The sequence below is a fragment of the Lycium barbarum genome, chromosome 8 (assembly GCF_019175385.1).
Source record: "Lycium barbarum isolate Lr01 chromosome 8, ASM1917538v2, whole genome shotgun sequence".
Classification (NCBI taxonomy): domain Eukaryota; kingdom Viridiplantae; phylum Streptophyta; class Magnoliopsida; order Solanales; family Solanaceae; genus Lycium; species Lycium barbarum.
Window position 1 is genome coordinate 129846967 of NC_083344.1, and position 18371 is coordinate 129865337.

General features: G+C 33.7%; 1 protein-coding gene and 1 long non-coding RNA gene across 2 annotated transcripts; one reads left to right on the forward strand and one right to left on the reverse strand.

Moving 5' to 3' along the window:
- Positions 1-9531: 9531 nt before the first annotated feature.
- LOC132607419 (uncharacterized) lies at positions 9532-17295 on the reverse strand. Its single transcript, XR_009570263.1, has 4 exons — positions 17158-17295; positions 13860-13937; positions 11037-11099; positions 9532-10101 (listed from the first exon to the last, which is right to left on the reverse strand). It is a non-coding gene; the product is annotated as an uncharacterized LOC132607419 (long non-coding RNA).
- LOC132607418 (glucan endo-1,3-beta-glucosidase, acidic-like) lies at positions 16548-18238 on the forward strand. Its single transcript, XM_060321377.1, has 2 exons — positions 16548-16701; positions 17113-18238. The coding sequence occupies exons 1-2, from the start codon at positions 16623-16625 to the stop codon at positions 18066-18068; spliced, it is 1035 nt and encodes a 344-aa protein (XP_060177360.1). The 5' UTR covers positions 16548-16622; the 3' UTR covers positions 18069-18238.
- The last annotated feature ends 133 nt before the right edge of the window (positions 18239-18371 follow it).

The window sequence follows — 18371 nt, forward strand, 5'->3', positions numbered from 1 at the left end:
TTAATTAGGTGTAACCAAATATTATTCTTCTCTGACGCCAATATTTTGAGGAGATACTCTTAACCTGTTAAATTAATGTTTCATACTCCCATCATTACTAATTATAATACTAAAGAATGCTGTTGAATATGCATATATAAATGTTCTTCTCGCATGATAACTAGCCTATATGAACTGAACTTTCATGTATTTTTTGTGGAGTTATGTGTGTTGTTAGATAACGACAGAAAATAGATGAGTTCATTGCAACCTAACTTAACTTTCTATCACATATATAAATGTTCAAAGATGTAAGTTGGTTTACAACAAAATTTATTAGATCGAGATGATGTTATATGGACTAAGCCACTTATTAGTGACTCATTTGATAATGTTTACTGAACTTAGTCTAATTTTGGAGGTCATAATCATTTGGGATGGTGCTTGTAACAAGAAAATTGTGGGATAATACAGTTGTATATGTCCACAAACACAAAAAAAAAAAAAAGACCTTCTAGTAAGAACATTGGGATACGATGAGACGGACTCAGAATTTGAAATTGATGGGTTCCTGCAATGATCTCAAGTTAAATTAATATTATATATAAATTTATAATAATAATTGGGTTCACAATCAAATATTTATAGATATTTAATAAATTGGGTTTACAATCAAAAGTTACTGAGTTCATGTGAACCGTATCAGGCCTCTAGATCCACTACTGCTTTTGGGGTGTGTTTGGCATGAAGGATTTTTTTTTTAAATTTTTTTTTCATGTTTGGAACGTCAAAATGCTTCGGAAAAGTAAATAAGCTCCTAAAAATAGTGTTTTCAGAGGCGTTTTCGGGGGAGCCCAAGGGCGGGGCGGGGCGGGGCGGGGCTGGGCATACCAAAAACGCTCCAGGGCGCAAATGAAAGGCGTAGATCCATAAGGGGTAAGTCCCGGGTGCAAAAGCATTAAGTCTCGGGCACAAAGGCGTAGGCCCCAGGCGTTAATAAAATATTTATTGTTTCAAAAGTATTTTTGCTATAGATTATGATTTTTTTTTTTTTATTGTAATGATATTTATACTTTATATTATCAATGTTTTCATGTTGTAGTGATAAAAAGCATATTGAGCTCACCACAAGCTAGAACCATAGTGCTATAATCCCATCATCATTGCCAAGCTCTGCACTTGATTATCTTTTAATCTAAGATGAAACAGACATAGAAGAACGAGTGAAGGAGAGGGAGGATGGAGAATATAGAAATGTAGCATTTCAACTGCGGGTTAAATGATATTTCTACCCCTGGTTAAAGGACAAGGTTCTAGAATTAGGATGCATATCTGCAGAAATGACGATTCTACCCTTGGTCGTTCCAAACTTCAGTGTTTTCAGAGGCGTTTTCGGGGCGAGCGCCGGGGCGGGGAGTACCAAAAATGCTCCGAGGCGCAAATGAAAGGAGTAGATCCATAGGGCGTACGCCCTAGAATTTGGAGGGTAAGTCCCTGGTGCAAAAGTGTAAGTCTCGGTGCAAAGGTGTAGGCCCCGCTCGTTAATTTAATATTTATTATTGTAAAAGTATTTTTGCTATAGATTATGATTTTTAATTTTGTTGTAATGATATTTATACTTTATGTTATCATTTTTTCATATTTTAGTGATTTTTCTTAAAATATATAAACAAAGAAAACAACTCTCATAGAAAATAACACTGCCATAAATAGTTTTTTAGATGATTATGTCTGAAATAGCTATGATGGAGATTTCATAGCACTATGTTGCTGAAGCAACTTCATCCATTTTTTGTCATTGCTTTTACACTTTTTGCCCTTCTTCTTCTTTGAATATATAAAAAAAAGTTAGTGCAAATATTAATTGAGGGTGGGAAGGACTAATAGATTTGGAGATTGATGATGACGTAAATGAAGATTTCATTTTAAAGATTATCTAGGCTATTATCACTTTTTGTATTGTGACCTTTGTCAAAATAATTATTATAATAATTATTTTTATATTATTGGTGATTTATTTGAATTTATTTGCAGAATTTTAATGGCTTTACATTTGCGTATTTTTTAGTAATAAAATTATAAAATTGAAGATACATGAGACATACGCCCCGTAGATCCATGGGGCTTTCGCCCCGTGTCTCGGGGCTTACGCCTCGCCTAGTGCTCCCTAAAATGTCTCGCCTCGCGCCCTCGCCTTTTAAAACACTGCCTAAAAATAAGGAAACTTACTTCCCTAGTGAAAGCAGAAGGAAACAAGTTCCATAAGTAGCATCATATACTAATTGTCTCCTCCCCATCCTACTACCCCTACCCCTCCAGCGCCACCTTGTTTGCTTATATTATGTCACGACCTAAACCGATGAGCCGTGACGGGAGTCTGACCTCTAGGGACCAAACACCCCTGAACACTTATCTGAAAAATATTGAACATCAATAGCCCATGAATGGCACAAACTAATCTCATAAAGAGGAAACATCCGAAATCTGTACAATCTGCATATACATATAAACATAACATGCGGAAGAACAGTGCAAGCCAGCGAGGCTGCCATATATACTGTACACAAAAGAATATAAGCCGACAAGGCTACATCGTCTGACTACTGCATACCACTGTCTACAGACCTCTACTGGAATAAAGATGTAGAAAGGACGGGACAGGGCCCCGTCGTACCCATCTATATACATCTCAAAAGAATGGCCTACCAAAATAGACTGCAACTCCGGATCGAAGTGCACAGATCACTGCTGGATAAGGGTCCTATTAAGTCGGACCACCTCCCTGTCTACCTGTACCTGCGGGCATGAACGCAGCCCCCCGAGCAACGGGGATTCAGTACGGATAATGTACTGAATATGTAAGGCATAAAGACAACATGCATAAATATGTACAGAAATCATGAATAAGATCTGAACTCATAAGCTGAAATGACTATCTGTGTAAATCTGTATGAACTAGTATCTGTCCTCATCTGGCTGAATCTGTATGTTGGGAAGTATGGACATGTATATATATATATATATATATATATATATATATATATATATATATATATATATATAAATGGTGGGTACACACCTCATCGTCACATCACAGGACACACCTTCACCCCCTGTCAAGTGTGCCTTTCTCATGTATATACTCCAATATCATAGGCCACTCATGGACCATTCATAGGCCACACCTTCACCCCCTGTCTAGCGTGCCTTTCACATATACAACGTAATATCATAGGTCACACCTCCACCCCCTGTCAAGTGCACCTTTCACTCATACCCCTGAGAACTGGAAGTGAATGTGTAATACAAGTAAAACTGAACGACAGGATTCTCAAACAGTAAAATGATAGTTTGCCTCTCATGGGCCTTACTGAACTCATACTACTAGGACAGGAAATCGTAAGATCTGTATATGGGGAAAATACCATAGCCGAGGTACGGGAACATCAAAACTGTATTTCTCTTAGTACTTATAAGAATAGAGTAATATGGAAACTCTTTTACTCGTTTATCGGTTCATATCATGGGATCGTGCCAAAAAAAAGAAGGAATAACCTTAACATACCTGGAGATATATTCAATCGTCCAACTCTTATTCCTTGAACTCGTAGGTCTACAATTAAGATAACATAGGCCTTAATTAGGCTATTCACCTTACTCACTAATCATCATAATTACAAAAAAGCTTAACAACTATGGACAACATATCCCTTGAAAACGTAGAAAACCCTCAACTCCTAATTCCATCCAATCTCAACTATAATATCAAGGATAACATTAATTGCAACATTCTCATAACAAAATATACCCAAATACATCCCTCAATCATCTCTTGACATAACCCCAAAAGCACTATTTAACCTTTCATTGACTTATCACTTTCATAGCTATCTTCTCTTCATAGGAACCACCAAAACTCTTAGTAACTAACTTAAATACAAGGGTAGAATCATTTACGTACCTTGAGGGGTCAAGAATCCCAAGAATCACTTTAAATTCAACTTCCTAAGCTTCCTATTCTTGGAGAAACCCTAGAGCCAACCTTCTTCTTCACAAACTCGGGTTTACGGGGTCCGGGTCTTGTAAAATCTTCACTACTATGCCATAAATGTTGGGAAAGCAAAATATTAGGGTTTTCTGATCTGGGAATGAGAGAAAATAAGACTTAAAGTCGTGGACCACTTACTTATACTCGGAGAATTAACTCCTTCAGTAGTCCGGTTCGACGACCCGTCGACGTGTCGATGGTCCGTTGACGTGCTCATCGACCTGCGCCTACAGAATGCAAGGCTGCGAAACCCTATCGACGCCGCACAACGACGGTCCGTCGATAGGTTTAACGACCCGTCGATCACGACTGGTGTCTGCAGACTTTTCCGCTTCAGTTCGGATTGCGTCGATTCGATTCGTTCAACTTCTAATCCTGTAAGTCACCAGGAATACCTGCTGGTACCATTGCACACGGGGTAAGACACTTTTTATCTCCAAAACTCAGGCTCGGGTCTCAATTCCCAAGGCATACTCAACTAGGAAATCATAAGTTCTACCACTACGAAAACGAGGGGTGCAACATATTAGAAATCAATGCTCTTTGGATAATATTTTCTGCTTACTTGTAAACCACCAGAAATAAGTAAAAGAACCTCTTATTTTTCGAAAAAATATTTTTCGTGACAAACATTTTTCTTTATACCAAGCACCACCTTGGACTCAATTTTTCTTTCCCCACGAGATCCTTCTAAGAAAATTGCCTTTTAGCACGCTTGATAGAATTATGGGTCTTTTTTTGAAGACTTCAAATACCATTACTATCTGTCTTTGTTTCACTTTTTCAAGAAACTACATATATAGAATGTATTTGTATTATTAATACAAAAAAGGGCCTAAAATGTCCCTGAACTATCGTTTTTGGTACAATAATATCCTCCATCCATCTTTCAGGCCAAAAATGCTCTCACCATCAACCTTTTGGCTCTAAACGCCCACTGAAATTAAAATTAATCAATTTATTTATTACGTGGCGCAATTCTATTGACTAATTTTGAAATGATATTTCAAATTAATAAAAATTTCAACACAAACCCGGATCCATCTAAGATCCATATCCGCCCCCGCCTAAAAGCCCCATTTAACTAAGAAAAACACGCCAAATTCTCATTTTGTTAATTATTTTAAATCTGATTTGGTCTTCAAAATATTCATCATCTTCTTCGTTGATCCCAGCTTCAAAATTGATCCAAGCCACCTTAATTCAGCTTCAAAGCACTCCAAAATTAAAATACAACTTCACAATGATGCTGAGAACAGTAATCTGAATCAACAACTTCCAAATGAGCAATAAATTATAGATCGAAATTTGAAATCTCCCTTATAGGTTCATTCGAGCTTCAATACTGTTTAACAGATTTTAGTACCAGATTTTTTCTTATCAATATTCAGCTCTTTTACAATGGTTTCTAAATTTAAATATCAATATTCAGCTCTTTTACAATGGTTTCTAAATTTAAATATCAATATTCAGCTCTTTTACAATGGTTTCTAAATTTAAATATCAATATTCAACTCTTTTACAATGGTTTCTAAATTTAAAATACAACACCAATCAGATTTAAGCTCAAAATCGCATGTTTACTAAAATCAAATTTATCTACTGATTTAGGGGTCCAAGGATTTCGAATCTGTTTGGGGTTCTGTTTAAAGTTGTAAGTTGTTGAGTCTTTGAGTATAACCATGCATCTTTGAGGTCGTTTTGGTTTGAACTAATTTGATTTAGTTGTTGTTTTGGTGAATAAGATGGAAGGAAAAAAAACCATTACAACTCTATTTTTGAAGCTGGAGGATTTCGGATCTCAATTCAAAATCTGAGAACTAAAGTTCTTAGGTTACCCATTGTTAAAATCGTTTGCGAAATCATTTGTTGTACTTAGATTTAGATTTACTTACTATTCGGGGATGTCTTAAAGGAAAATTATAATCACCATTTGAGGGTTTGAAAAAGCTTGAAGAACACCCAAATGGGTCAGTTGTGAATCCATAAGAATCGAGGGTGTTTTCCTTAGTTAAATGGGGCTTTTAGGCGGCGCTGGTATGGCTCTTAGATGGATTCGGGTTTGGGTTGGAATTTTAATTAATTAGGATCATTATAAAATTAGCCAATAGAATCGCGTCGCGTAATAAATAAATTCATTAATATTAATTTCAGAGAACGACATTAAAAAAAAAAAAGGTATTTTAGAGCCAAAAGGTTGACGGCGAGGGCATTTTTGACCCAAATGTGAATGAAGGGTATTAATGTACCAAAAACGATAGTTCAAAGGCATTTTAAACCTTTTTCGTTATTAATATACATACAATAATAGAAAGCCTAAGGAGCTCTAGGACTTTTCATCTTTTTTTAGGAACTTCGGAACAATCAGACACCATATATATAGGTAATAATAGTACTAATGCACGTGAAAGTTATGGGAGAACACAAGTAGATGACTTATTATAAAGACTTTAGTCATGGATAAGTTGCTTTCCATTCTGCATATTGTAGAAGTTTGCATGTGCTACCTATTCTAGTTTGATGGATAGAGCTAGCCCGGTTATATATTGTTCACTAGGGATTAAGGGTGCTAATGATTTTGTAAAACCCAACTTAACCGACCGAACTGAACCGTATCGAACTGATTATTAGGATTTTTTTAATAAAACCGACGGTTTTTATATAAATTTCTAATCGTACCGAAAAATTGGGTAGGTTTTTTATTTTATAAAAATAAACCGAAAAAAACCAAACCGTACCGAATACATTTATATGTGTAAAATATATTTTATATATTAAGTTTAAATTAATAAAATATTAAATTTTTCGTCTTGTGTCTGAGGTGATGGAAATGACTACAAGTCGGCAACAAGTAATTAACACTAAAGTCCCAACTGCGAAACCTGTTACGTTACCCCTATTGAAACTAATTAGTTCTAGCACCTCGAGCGGTTAACACTAAGTTACAAGGTATTCCAACGATCTTGAGTAACAAGCTATAAGGTATTAGATATCTTTCCTCTCATATGATTTAAATTCTTTTATTGGATATCGAATCTTATTAGACTTAGTTCTTGTGTCTCATCTTGATTGATTAGTACTTCCAGCTCGCGTGATCTAATTTTTTTGTCTTTAGTTAATATTTCTTACACTACTATAAAACAGTGGGATGAATCTCTAATCTTATTGTGATTCATGTTTTCTTGATTCTTTACTTTTAAAACAATAAAATGTCTAGAGAGTTTTTGCCAAAGTCTTATACAAGTATGCATGGCATCGTGTACAACTTCTACGTGACTTTTATATGAAGTTTTCTTTATAAAATACCGAATAATTAATCAAACCGTACCGATATCGAAGAAAAACCAAGATAATGGGATGGTTTCAAAAAATCTAATTTTGATTATACAAAATAAAATAACCGAAAAATTGATATGGTATAAATTTTATAAAAATAACCGTCCGAACCGTACTATTGACACCGCTACTAGGGATGGCAGGTGAATGAAGGGTATTAATGTACCAAAAAGGATAGTTCAAGGGCATTTTAAGCCTTTTTCGTTGTTAATATACATACAATAATAGAAAGCCTAAGGAGCTCTAGGACTTTTCATCTTTTTTTAGGAACTTCGGAACAATCAGACACCATATATATGGGTAATAATACTAATGCACGTGAAAGTTATGGGAGAACACAAGTAGATGACTTATTATAAAGACTTTAGTCATGGATAAGTTGCTTTCCATTCTGCATATTGCAGAAGTTTGCATGTGCTACCTATTCTAGTTTGATGGATAGAGCTAGCCCAGTTATATATTGTTCACTAGGGATTAGGGGTGTCAATGATTTTGTAAAAACCGACTTAACCGACCGAACTGAACCGTATCGAACCGATTATTAGGATTTTTTAATAAAACCGACGGTTTTTATATAAATTTTTAATCGTACCGAAAAATTGGGTAGGTTTTTTATTTTATAAAAATAAACCGAAAAAAACCGAACCGTACCGAATACATTTATATGTGTAAAATATATTTTATATATTAAGTTTAAATTAATAAAATATTAAATTTTTCGTCTTGTGTCTGAGGTGATGGAAATGACTACAAGTCGGCAACAAGTAATTAACACTAAAGTCCCAACTGCGAAACCTGTTACGTTACCCCTATTGAAACTAATTAGTTCTAGCACCTCGAGCGGTTAACACTAAGTTACAAGGTATTCCAACGATCTTGAGTAACAAGCTATAAGGTATTAGATATCTTTCCTCTCATATGATTTAAATTCTTTTATTGGATATCGAATCTTATTAGACTTAGTTCTTGTGTCTCATCTTGATTGATTAGTACTTCCAGCTCGCGTGATCTAATTTTTTTGTCTTTAGTTAATATTTCTTACACTACTATAAAATAGTGGATGGATCTCTATTCTTATTGTGATTCATGTTTTCTTGATTCTTTACTTTTAAAACAATAAAATGTCTAGAGAGTTTTTGCCAAAGTCTTATACAAGTATGCATGGTATCATGTACAACTTCTATGTGACTTTTATATGAAGTTTTCTTTATAAAATACCAAATAATTAACCAAACCGTACCGATACCAAAGAAAAACCAAGATGATGGGATGATTTCAAAAAATCAAATTATTATTATACAAAATAAAATAACCGCAAAATTGATATGATATAAATTTTATAAAATAATCGCCTGAACCGTACTATTGACACCGCTACTAGGGATGGCAATGGGACAGAGCGATGGTGGGACAGGATAGGCAACCCTTAATACATATAATATTAAGGCAACCCTTATGTTATATTATATGGTGGGACAGGATAAGCAATAATGGGTCAAGCTCTCTATAACAATGTTGATTGTTCGGATATTTTTTTACTGCATAGAGAACATATAATATAACATAACATTAAAATTAATTTCAAAGAAAACTTTAATGTTATGGTGTAATATTGTTATAGAGGATAACTGTTATTGAAAGGTCTGACTTGGCAAAACAGGATTAACCTTAAAGGGGGCAGGGTGAGGCAAGGGAAAGGCGGGACAAAACTAATTTTTTGAGATGAGTAAATTTTCATTCTTATAATGAAACCTACGCCACTGATCTTTTCAATAGGGTGGGCAAAGCTTAACGAGGGGGGACAAGGAAAACTTTTGGAAAAATGCTTAACAAGGTAGGGTAAAGCGAGTCAAAATCTTAGCAGGTCAAGGCTTACCCTGCTCCCGCCCCATTTACATCCCTATTATTTGCTTCGTTTGTAATGTAAGATTGAAAATTACAGCTAGTGTTTTTGCTTACTTCATGATACATTTCTTGAAAATGATCTTACAAGTTTGAATATTACTCATTGAAAACCTTTTTATCTTATTTTTCTTCGGCTGTTTATAGAAATTTAGAAGAGAAAGCAATAAGCCATGCACCCCCATTCAAAGAAGGAAACAAATATGTCTAACAATTTTCCTTCTTAGTTTTGCTTTTCATATTTTTGGATGATGATGGAAGTACAATAGTTAATGACTTTTTTTTATAGTAAAAATCTCTAAAGTGATAGCAACAAATTTGCGTAACTACAACTCCGATCGACAATAGGGACAAAACCTATTTCTTAAAAGTCATTCTAGAATACAAGTTTGATGGTAAACATGGGAACAATAATTGAGACAATAGAACCTGCAGAAAATTCTTCCCTGCACGTTGAAAACATGTCCAAGAAATTAGAATGCTTAGACAATGCACCGGCTTCAAGTCTCGTCTTCTTGATCACTACTTAATTCCTTCTACAAAGCTTGAAGCTCAACAATCCACGAATCCAGCTATCTTTGAGTCTTTCTCCATGCCTCAAAATTATAGGGTGGTTCCGTATTGGTATACTTTCTGTGAATTCCATATCGGATAGATAAGTAACCTTGGTAATACTCAAAAGTCTTCAACCAATCTGTATCGGAAGATAAATGATGGACAATCCTTCATGCTAGTGACGAACTCTGGTATCTTAAAAATCAATATATCCCGGTTCTCCAATATGGCAGCGGTCTCATCATACGTGGAACTTATACCTCTCCACTTTAGCTTGTAATCTAAAGAGAAAAGAACATTCATCAAAAATATTATTTTTCATATAATAATCTTTGGTTACGCACGTTGCGCGTGTATCTCGTCTTCATGAATACAAAAAATTATATTATATTGACAATTATGTTTTAATTATAAAATAATTCTCCCTAAATTAAACAACAAAAGAAGGAAAAATAAAAGGATGGTGGATATATGAGCAAATTTTCAAAAGAGAATTGGTGAATTGAATAGTTCTAGCATCCTAAAAAACTTGCGTGGACTTATAAAAGTTCATTTTCAATTTGCACGAATTCAAAATTTAAACTCTTATGGAACTAAATAATCAGTTTGTACAAACAATACATGTATAATAATTTAGGGCAACAAAAGAAAACAACTCATTAAGAAAAGCATTTTTTCGAAATATAGTTTCCCATATCAAACGTACCACAATCTGAACTACACCTATGTGAAGGGGTGAAATTTGTTGAGGTACAAAGAGAACTCCAAGCCAAAGTTAGACATGAAAAGAATGTAAAACAACAATATATAAACAAACGGTTGGCAGTATATCAATTTTAAAATTTGTAGTAAAAAAATCATAATACATGTGACCAATTTAAACAAAATTAACCTAGTGCTTCACTCCATGAATACCAGCCATTTCGCTCCATCAATTGCAAAACATATGTGGAATCAATCAGGCAAGAGTTTGTCCCATTAACTTGAATTTTGTCTTATAGTTGAAAGAGTAGGGCCATTTGTATGGTCATTGCAAAAATGAAAGTGAAAAACACATAAGGAAAACGAAGAGAAACTGCATAAGAAGAGCTAGATTCATTTGCCCTTCATAGGTCACTTTAAATAGGTAAATTTAGGTAAAGAAAGCTGAAAAGTATTAAACTGTTAGAAACTTTTGAGAGGGGAAAAAAAAAAGATTCATCATCTTCCTACTCACCTCAATCAATCAGATTGTCCTGACCTTTAGTCTTCATGATCAGTTTCTTGCCTAATTGAAGACCTTAAATAAGGGACAATAAAAAGAAGCAATTAATTAGATATTTTTGGAGCTATTAAATATAAAACATTTACAGGAAAATAATGAAAATTTAGTTTCAATCTAAGAAGATTCTGATTGGAGGGAAAAGGAGAAGCCAACAGATTGGTATCTATTAAAGAAACAATTTGACACACAGAAAGAAAAAAAAAATTGGGGAAGGGGGAAAGTTGATAAATTGTATTCAGAGACTTTGTAGGCAATTAAAATAAAATAAATGAACAAATAAATACATGAGTTTCAACATTGTAACTCCCAATTGAATAGCTACGTTGGAATTTTAATCATTAAATTAAAAGCAAGCAAGCAAGTACATCATCTGTACATAATATTTGTATGTGCCTTAATTTTATCCAGTACTTTTATTCATTATATATAAAATATTTTCACTTTTTTTTTTTTACGGGGAAAAATGTCAATCAACTTTTGATGAGCTTTTTCATAATTCAACTTTTGGTTTAGATTCTTCGCACTTTTAGTATAACTAGTCTCTATAAACGTGCAGTTGCACGTTATTCCCAAGCAATCTCAATCATTGTAAGAAAATATTAAATAATATTATTTGTAATTATACATATTCATCTTATGAGTTACAAAAATATTACTACTATAATATAGAATTGTATCTACTTAATACTGCTTTGAAATTGATGTTCACGGTATTGATATTTCTCTTCATACATAAAACATATTACAACTACGATAATTCAATGTTAGAGATTAAGTAACCATTCATTTCTTTACTGTCATTTACAGATACAAAGTGTTGAAAATCGTTATTACTCCTACTTTAGTTGATTTAAAAGTCTTAAATATTACAATTCTATATTTAAAATAAGGGCATAAAAGTCGTTTAATATTCATACTTTTTATAATCACAAAAATACTGTTATCTAAGGAAGTTAAAAGTGCAACTCGCGAAGGTTAAAGACCTCCGCTATTTTCTGCTAACAGTAAATAGTGGAGGTTTATAACTTTTGGGAATTGAACTTTCAACCTCTGCAAATTACCACTTTTTTTAGTGATATAGCACATTATCCCCGTCAATTCTCAATCGTAGTAAGAAATATTAGACAATATAATTTGTAATTATAATAATTTATTATTGTCGTTTCCTTAAAATTAAGCAAAAGTAATTACAGTTTCCGAGAAAAGAAAGCTTCCAAAAATTTTCAAAGTCGAAATGAAATTGTGTAGAATCTTCAAATAAAAAATTCAATTGATCATCGGAGGGCCTCACAATCAAGGTTGGCTAGGAATATTTACATCTTTCGGAAAAATTGAAGTGTTGAAAAACTTTTGTTAATTAAACATGAAAAAGAAAATAAAAATAAGAGTCCTAACAGCAAAAATACTTGTATAATATGCAAATAGAAGATGGTCAGCCGACTGCCTTAGATTTCAAACCCAACCTATTTATTGATAAGAAAAAGAAAAAAAACTTACACTATAGCATAATATAAATTTAAAAGACAAGTTCAACATCTGTTATCCTGATGTGTAACGTGATCCTAACATACAATATTTTTCTTAATTTGTATTATTTCAGTTGTGTCCTTTTCTTGTATGTTCTTGTCTAAATTAATATAGTAAAGAGTACAAAAGTGTTCAATATTTAAAGAATCTTTTGATAAATTAATATTTATAATCATGCTTTTATAATTCAATCTCCGTAAATTACCGCTTTTTAATAGTGTTGTAAGATTAATATTTTTTTAAAATAATTCAACCCCCTCTTTTAGACATTCGAACTATTATAATTTCATTCAAACATAAAAATATAAATTGATGCTCCACATGCCTAGCTCCTTCTAATTCTAAAAGACATTGGAATCTGACTAAACAGACTAAATTACATGTGTCATCTTTGAATTGTCCAACGTCCAAGATTTAGCAAAAATCATCATTAAGTGACTTGGTTTAAGTAGGAAAAAGCTTCGTTATTTAAAATTCAAGTAACCCAACCGGTATTATATTAGTACTAGTAAATATGTCCGCGCTTCACGCAGTAAAAAAAGACACGATGATAATTGAATTTTCAATAGTCTTTTCCTAATATTGAATATTAAAAATAATAAAAAGATAGATTCATGTAAATAGATATTAAGAATATTTCAATGTGAATTAAATAATAGGACCGTGACACCAAATGGTAAGACATTAGGATAAGATGAAATTTTATTTCCCTTTAAAAGTGAAACTAATAGGATGTAATATATAAATTTATGTTTGAGTTATAAATTTTGGCATTATCAATCATTATTGTAGATGATAATATAAGCTTTACATTTAATAATATAGATTATAATGCGAAATTATATATATAGAACACCTCATTTACAGGAAAAGATTTGTACCGCTTATAAATTTCAAGGTTCATTAATTAAAGAATTCCTGTTTAATAGATATATTTGAGGTGTAACCTTGAAAATTACCTCATTCGGCACAACCCAACTTTTAATGAATTACTGAATTGTTTCTTTTCCAGTACTATCTGTGGAGGTTAATTCATAGGAGCATGTAATCATATAACTTAGAACGCAATCACTATTACATAGAGAGCAGGCATATCATAAAATGTTTTCTCCTGTCGTGATGCAAAAAAAAAAAAAAGTGTAATTTAATTGTGTGTTGTCAAATGGCAATATCACTTCTGCAAATAGGTGGTACAATTAAGCATAAAAGCTGCAAAGCAGATTGAAGATAATACCACACCCCACATACCTTGTGTGTTTATTTGAAGTCTCTGTAGACTAACCTCCCTTTCCACAACTTCCTCTCGTTTTTCAATAACATATATTGCTAAAAATAAACGAATAGTAAATTAGAGCATACGAACACAAATTAGAGTATACGCACAAGATTCACTGCAATCCTATATAGTGCATAAGAAATATTAAGAGGCATATATAAGAATTAATAATCAGCTTAATTGTGAGGAATGAATGCACATTAAATACAATTGTAAGTAGAGGTTACAAAAATGAAAAAATTGCTACACGATTCATTAGAAAAAAATGTTATGGAATATGAAATATCTGATTGCAAATGTTATTAAATATGGTGAGTGAGTCATTATTATGGGTAGAGGGATGAAACATTTAACAATTTATTTAGTAAAATAGAGAAATGAGAGGAAAATGTCAAAAAATTGAGAAAAAAGATAAATGAGAATGCTAGTCATAGAGAGGTGTCACATCACCTTATCTATGCCTAGCTTTATATTATATATAGATGAGGACACTTCATGGTGAAGAAATATGCAAAACAACAATGTAGAGAACTCGTTCTATTGCTGATGATCATTACGGTACAAGAGAAGGCATATTTATGCTTTCTGTACATAGGAGCCCTACTACTGATACTTATTCTTATCTTTACATAGATTAGTCTAATACAACTTCTTTTACACAATCCTACAAAGACACTAAGATATTAGCAGGTGGTGGCTAATCTTTGGAGTCTACAAGATGCTGCACATCACGTGACATCTCTCTAACACATGGCAGACGAATTACATGCAAATTTGTATTAGGATGAGATTTAGATATTACATTCTTATTCAACCAGTAATTATTTTTCAATAATACATTTTAACTTTTTGAGAGTATAAAAGTCGTTCAATACTTGAAGGATATTTTGATCAACCAACATTTATATTCATGCGTTTTTGATAATATAGATAGATATGATGATATGATATGGTGTCTGGAGCATTATTTGAGAAGATATCATTGTAAGGGATCCAAAATGACGAAGTACGCAGCTTTTCCATAATTAAGTGGAAAACCAATAGTATCGAAGGAACTATTAAGCATACTATCCTGCAAACCTGCTGTAACATAGAGATCTGGACCTTCCTTAAACGTGATGAATGTGGGTCCTTGTGTTAATATTCCAGAAGCAAAGCATTTTCGCTAGACTCTGGTAGCAACTGGTTTTACAAAATATACCAAACTATAATCCTATGAGGATTGGATCTTGAATCCAAAAGGAATTGGATTAGCAAATCATAATCCTATGAGAATTGGGTCTTCAATCCAAAAGGAATTGGATTAGCAAACCATAACCCTATTAGGATTGGGTCTTGAATAATTAATTGATTGCTAAATGAATGCGAATGCGTTGTGTAAGAAATCCTAGGGGAAACTGGAAAAAGCTTTGGCCCAATAGCATAACGTTAAAAGCCCAAGAAAGCATTATATTTAGAGTACTCCCCTGTTTTAATCAACTGTTTCATTTAACTTTTTAAGTATCTCAATTCTCAATAAAGATTTGATTAATTTTTACTCGCATTTATGTTTGAAAAAATTATACAGTGGGAAAAAAAAAACCAGCAGACCGCTCAATTTGTTATGCCAGTGTCCGGAATTTTATAGACAGCAAGACATGGAATATTTATGATGGATATCGAGATTTATACTTCTTTTTATTTTTTTAATTTCACTTTCACTAACTACATAACCTTATTTACATTTTGGTACCATTAGATTTTATTCAAGCCCCACAAAAAGAAAAACAAGATAGATAATCCTCATTTTGTTTTTGTCTTCGATTTTCTCCATCCGAGTTTCAAGTCCTTCATGGATTCGAACCTAACACATCTAGAATTTCTATTGGAAATCCTAATTCAGATGGAAATTTTTCAATACATAATCAAGTTGCTTAGTATTTAGTATTACTTAAGTCAATAATATCATGCTAAATATGGCTAGAGACTAAGTACTTCTACAAATAATATGTTGCCTCTTCTTGAGGGCTCTTCAAGAATCTCCAAATGATGCCATCTGAACATAGATGAGACATCTTCAACCAAGTGGCATCATCAGACACCGTTTGAAGGCAATATGTATATACACACACACATGTATGTATTCCTAAAAAGTAGTAAATGTACATACAAAAGACCAATACCACTGAAAAACAATGCAAAATAAACATTAATTTGAAATGGGAACACATTTTAACTCAAGACTAGAATCCGTGTACAAGCTGAATTGTGATGATAGATCGACACTGCTTGTGCAAAAATCTTCGTATGTACGCCATTGCATTTTCAGGGTGCCATGCTACTCACTACTCAGCTAGTCTATTCTCATAGAACTTTGAATTGTTAAAATATTACACTCAGCCTAGAGGCCTAAAGCAAGTTTGTACTAGTTTTCTCTTGAAGATCATTGCAAGACTTCAACCTTGCAGCCCCGTAATAGATATTCTTCTTTAATCCTAAGAGAAAAGTCTGCCAATTTTTTTTCCAATGGTTAATGCATTAATTAATGGTAAGGCTGCTAACAAGTTCCACATTTCCTCTAGTGCTACTCATAAGTCATTCTCACCAAGGAAATTTAGGGGTTGCAGACTTTTCAAACCTATGGCAATACTAAGAATTTCTCTCATTGTCGTAAGTTTCTGCATTTTCCATGTTCCACTATAAATAGGTAAGGTTTCCTGCTATTTCAGCCATAGCCCAATTTGTCTTTCTTTGCCATGGCTTCTACAAAACCGCATTTTCCAGTTACTGCAGTTCTGCTGGTGGTACTTATATTGGCTACCGCAAATTTCACAGGTCTGTCTGCTCTCTTTTTAATATACATAGCAAACACTAACGTAGCCTGTCTATAAATTTGCATGTTGCAGACGCATGTAGCTCTTTATTCTCAACTTTTTCCTCGACATGATTATGTATCCATTTTCTTTTTCAATTATGAGTTTTAAGTTTTCACCGTCAGTGTAAAGAATTCTTACACTATCAGGTCACGTTTACTTTTTTGTAGCAGGTAACCTATTTTATTTTCAAGATTACAAATCTCATATTTTAAGGAGACTTACTTGTACATATCCTTTGAATGACCTGATAGTGTAAAATTTCTTTATAATGACGGTGTACATAATATGTATATGTTTCTGGTTGTCTTGATACTCCAGTCGATCTAGTAGTAGATAGATTCATGAGCTAATAGACAGAAATGCTATGTAGGTGCACAAACAGGAGTTTGTTATGGAAGAAATGGGAATGGATTACCATCTCCAGCAGATGTTGTGGCTCTATGCAACCGAAATAACATACGAAGAATGAGAATCTACGATCCTCAACAAGACACTCTCCAAGCCCTCAGAGGCTCCAATATTGAACTCATGTTAGGCGTGCCAAACCCCGACCTTCGGAATATCGCTTCTAGCCAAGCGAATGCGAATACCTGGGTCCAAAACAATGTCAAGAACTATGGTAATGTCAGGTTCAGGTATATAGCAGTTGGAAACGAAATCAGTCCATTAAATGGTAACACCCAGCAGTATGTACCTTTCTTGCTCAATGCCATGAGAAACATTCAAAACGCAATTTCTGGTGCTGGTCTTGGAAACCAGATTAAAGTTTCCACTGCTATTGAAACCGGACTTACTACAGACACTTTTCCTCCATCAAAAGGCAAATTTAGAGATGATGTCCGACAATTTATTGATCCCATCATCAGCTTCCTAGTAGCCAACCGCTCACCATTGCTCGTCAACATTTATCCTTATTTTGCAATAGCAAACAATCGAGAAATTAAGCTTGAGTACGCGCTATTTACATCACCTGGAGTTGTGGTCAATGATAATGGAAAAGGATACCGAAACCTGTTTGATGCCCTCTTAGATGCCACATACTCGGCCCTTGAAAAGGCCGGTGGTTCGTCTTTGGAAATTGTTGTATCAGAAAGTGGTTGGCCTTCAGCTGGAGCAGGTCAATTGACCTCCATTGACAATGCAAGGACTTACAACAACAACTTGATTAAGCATGTGAAAGAAGGGAGTCCTAAAAGGCCTTCCAGGCCAATAGAGACTTATATTTTTGCTTTGTTTGATGAAGATCAGAAAAGCCCTGAACTTGAGAAGCATTTTGGACTATTTTCACCAAACAGGCAGCCAAAATACCCAATCAGTTTTAACTAGCTAGAGAATTACAGGAATAAAAGCTGTCTTCGTTACTTATATATATATATGTTTAGTTAAATAATGGTTGCCTAGCTTCAATGGAAAGCAGCCCATTTGCGTGATGTACCGACGACCTTACATGCTTATATAAAGCAATTATCTATGTAGCTAATAGCTATTACTCTGAACTTTTTTTCCTCTGCTGATGGTTTATCTCCCAGTAATGAGTATAACCTTAGACGTCTCAACTCTCGAGGCTTATCTTTTCAACTCTCAAGACTCATCTCCACACTTCAATCTGCGAAAATGACTTAGAGACAG

What these genes read in the sequence shown, in the direction of transcription:
- LOC132607418 (XM_060321377.1), top strand. Translation starts at nt 16,623, where the DNA reads ATGGCTTCTACAAAACCGCATTTTCCAGTTACTGCAGTTCTGCTGGTG. An exon ending in GGCTACCGCAAATTTCACAG is followed by an intron (nt 16,702 to 17,112) that starts GTCTGTCTGCTC and finishes AATGCTATGTAG; the next exon opens with GTGCACAAACAGGAGTTTGT.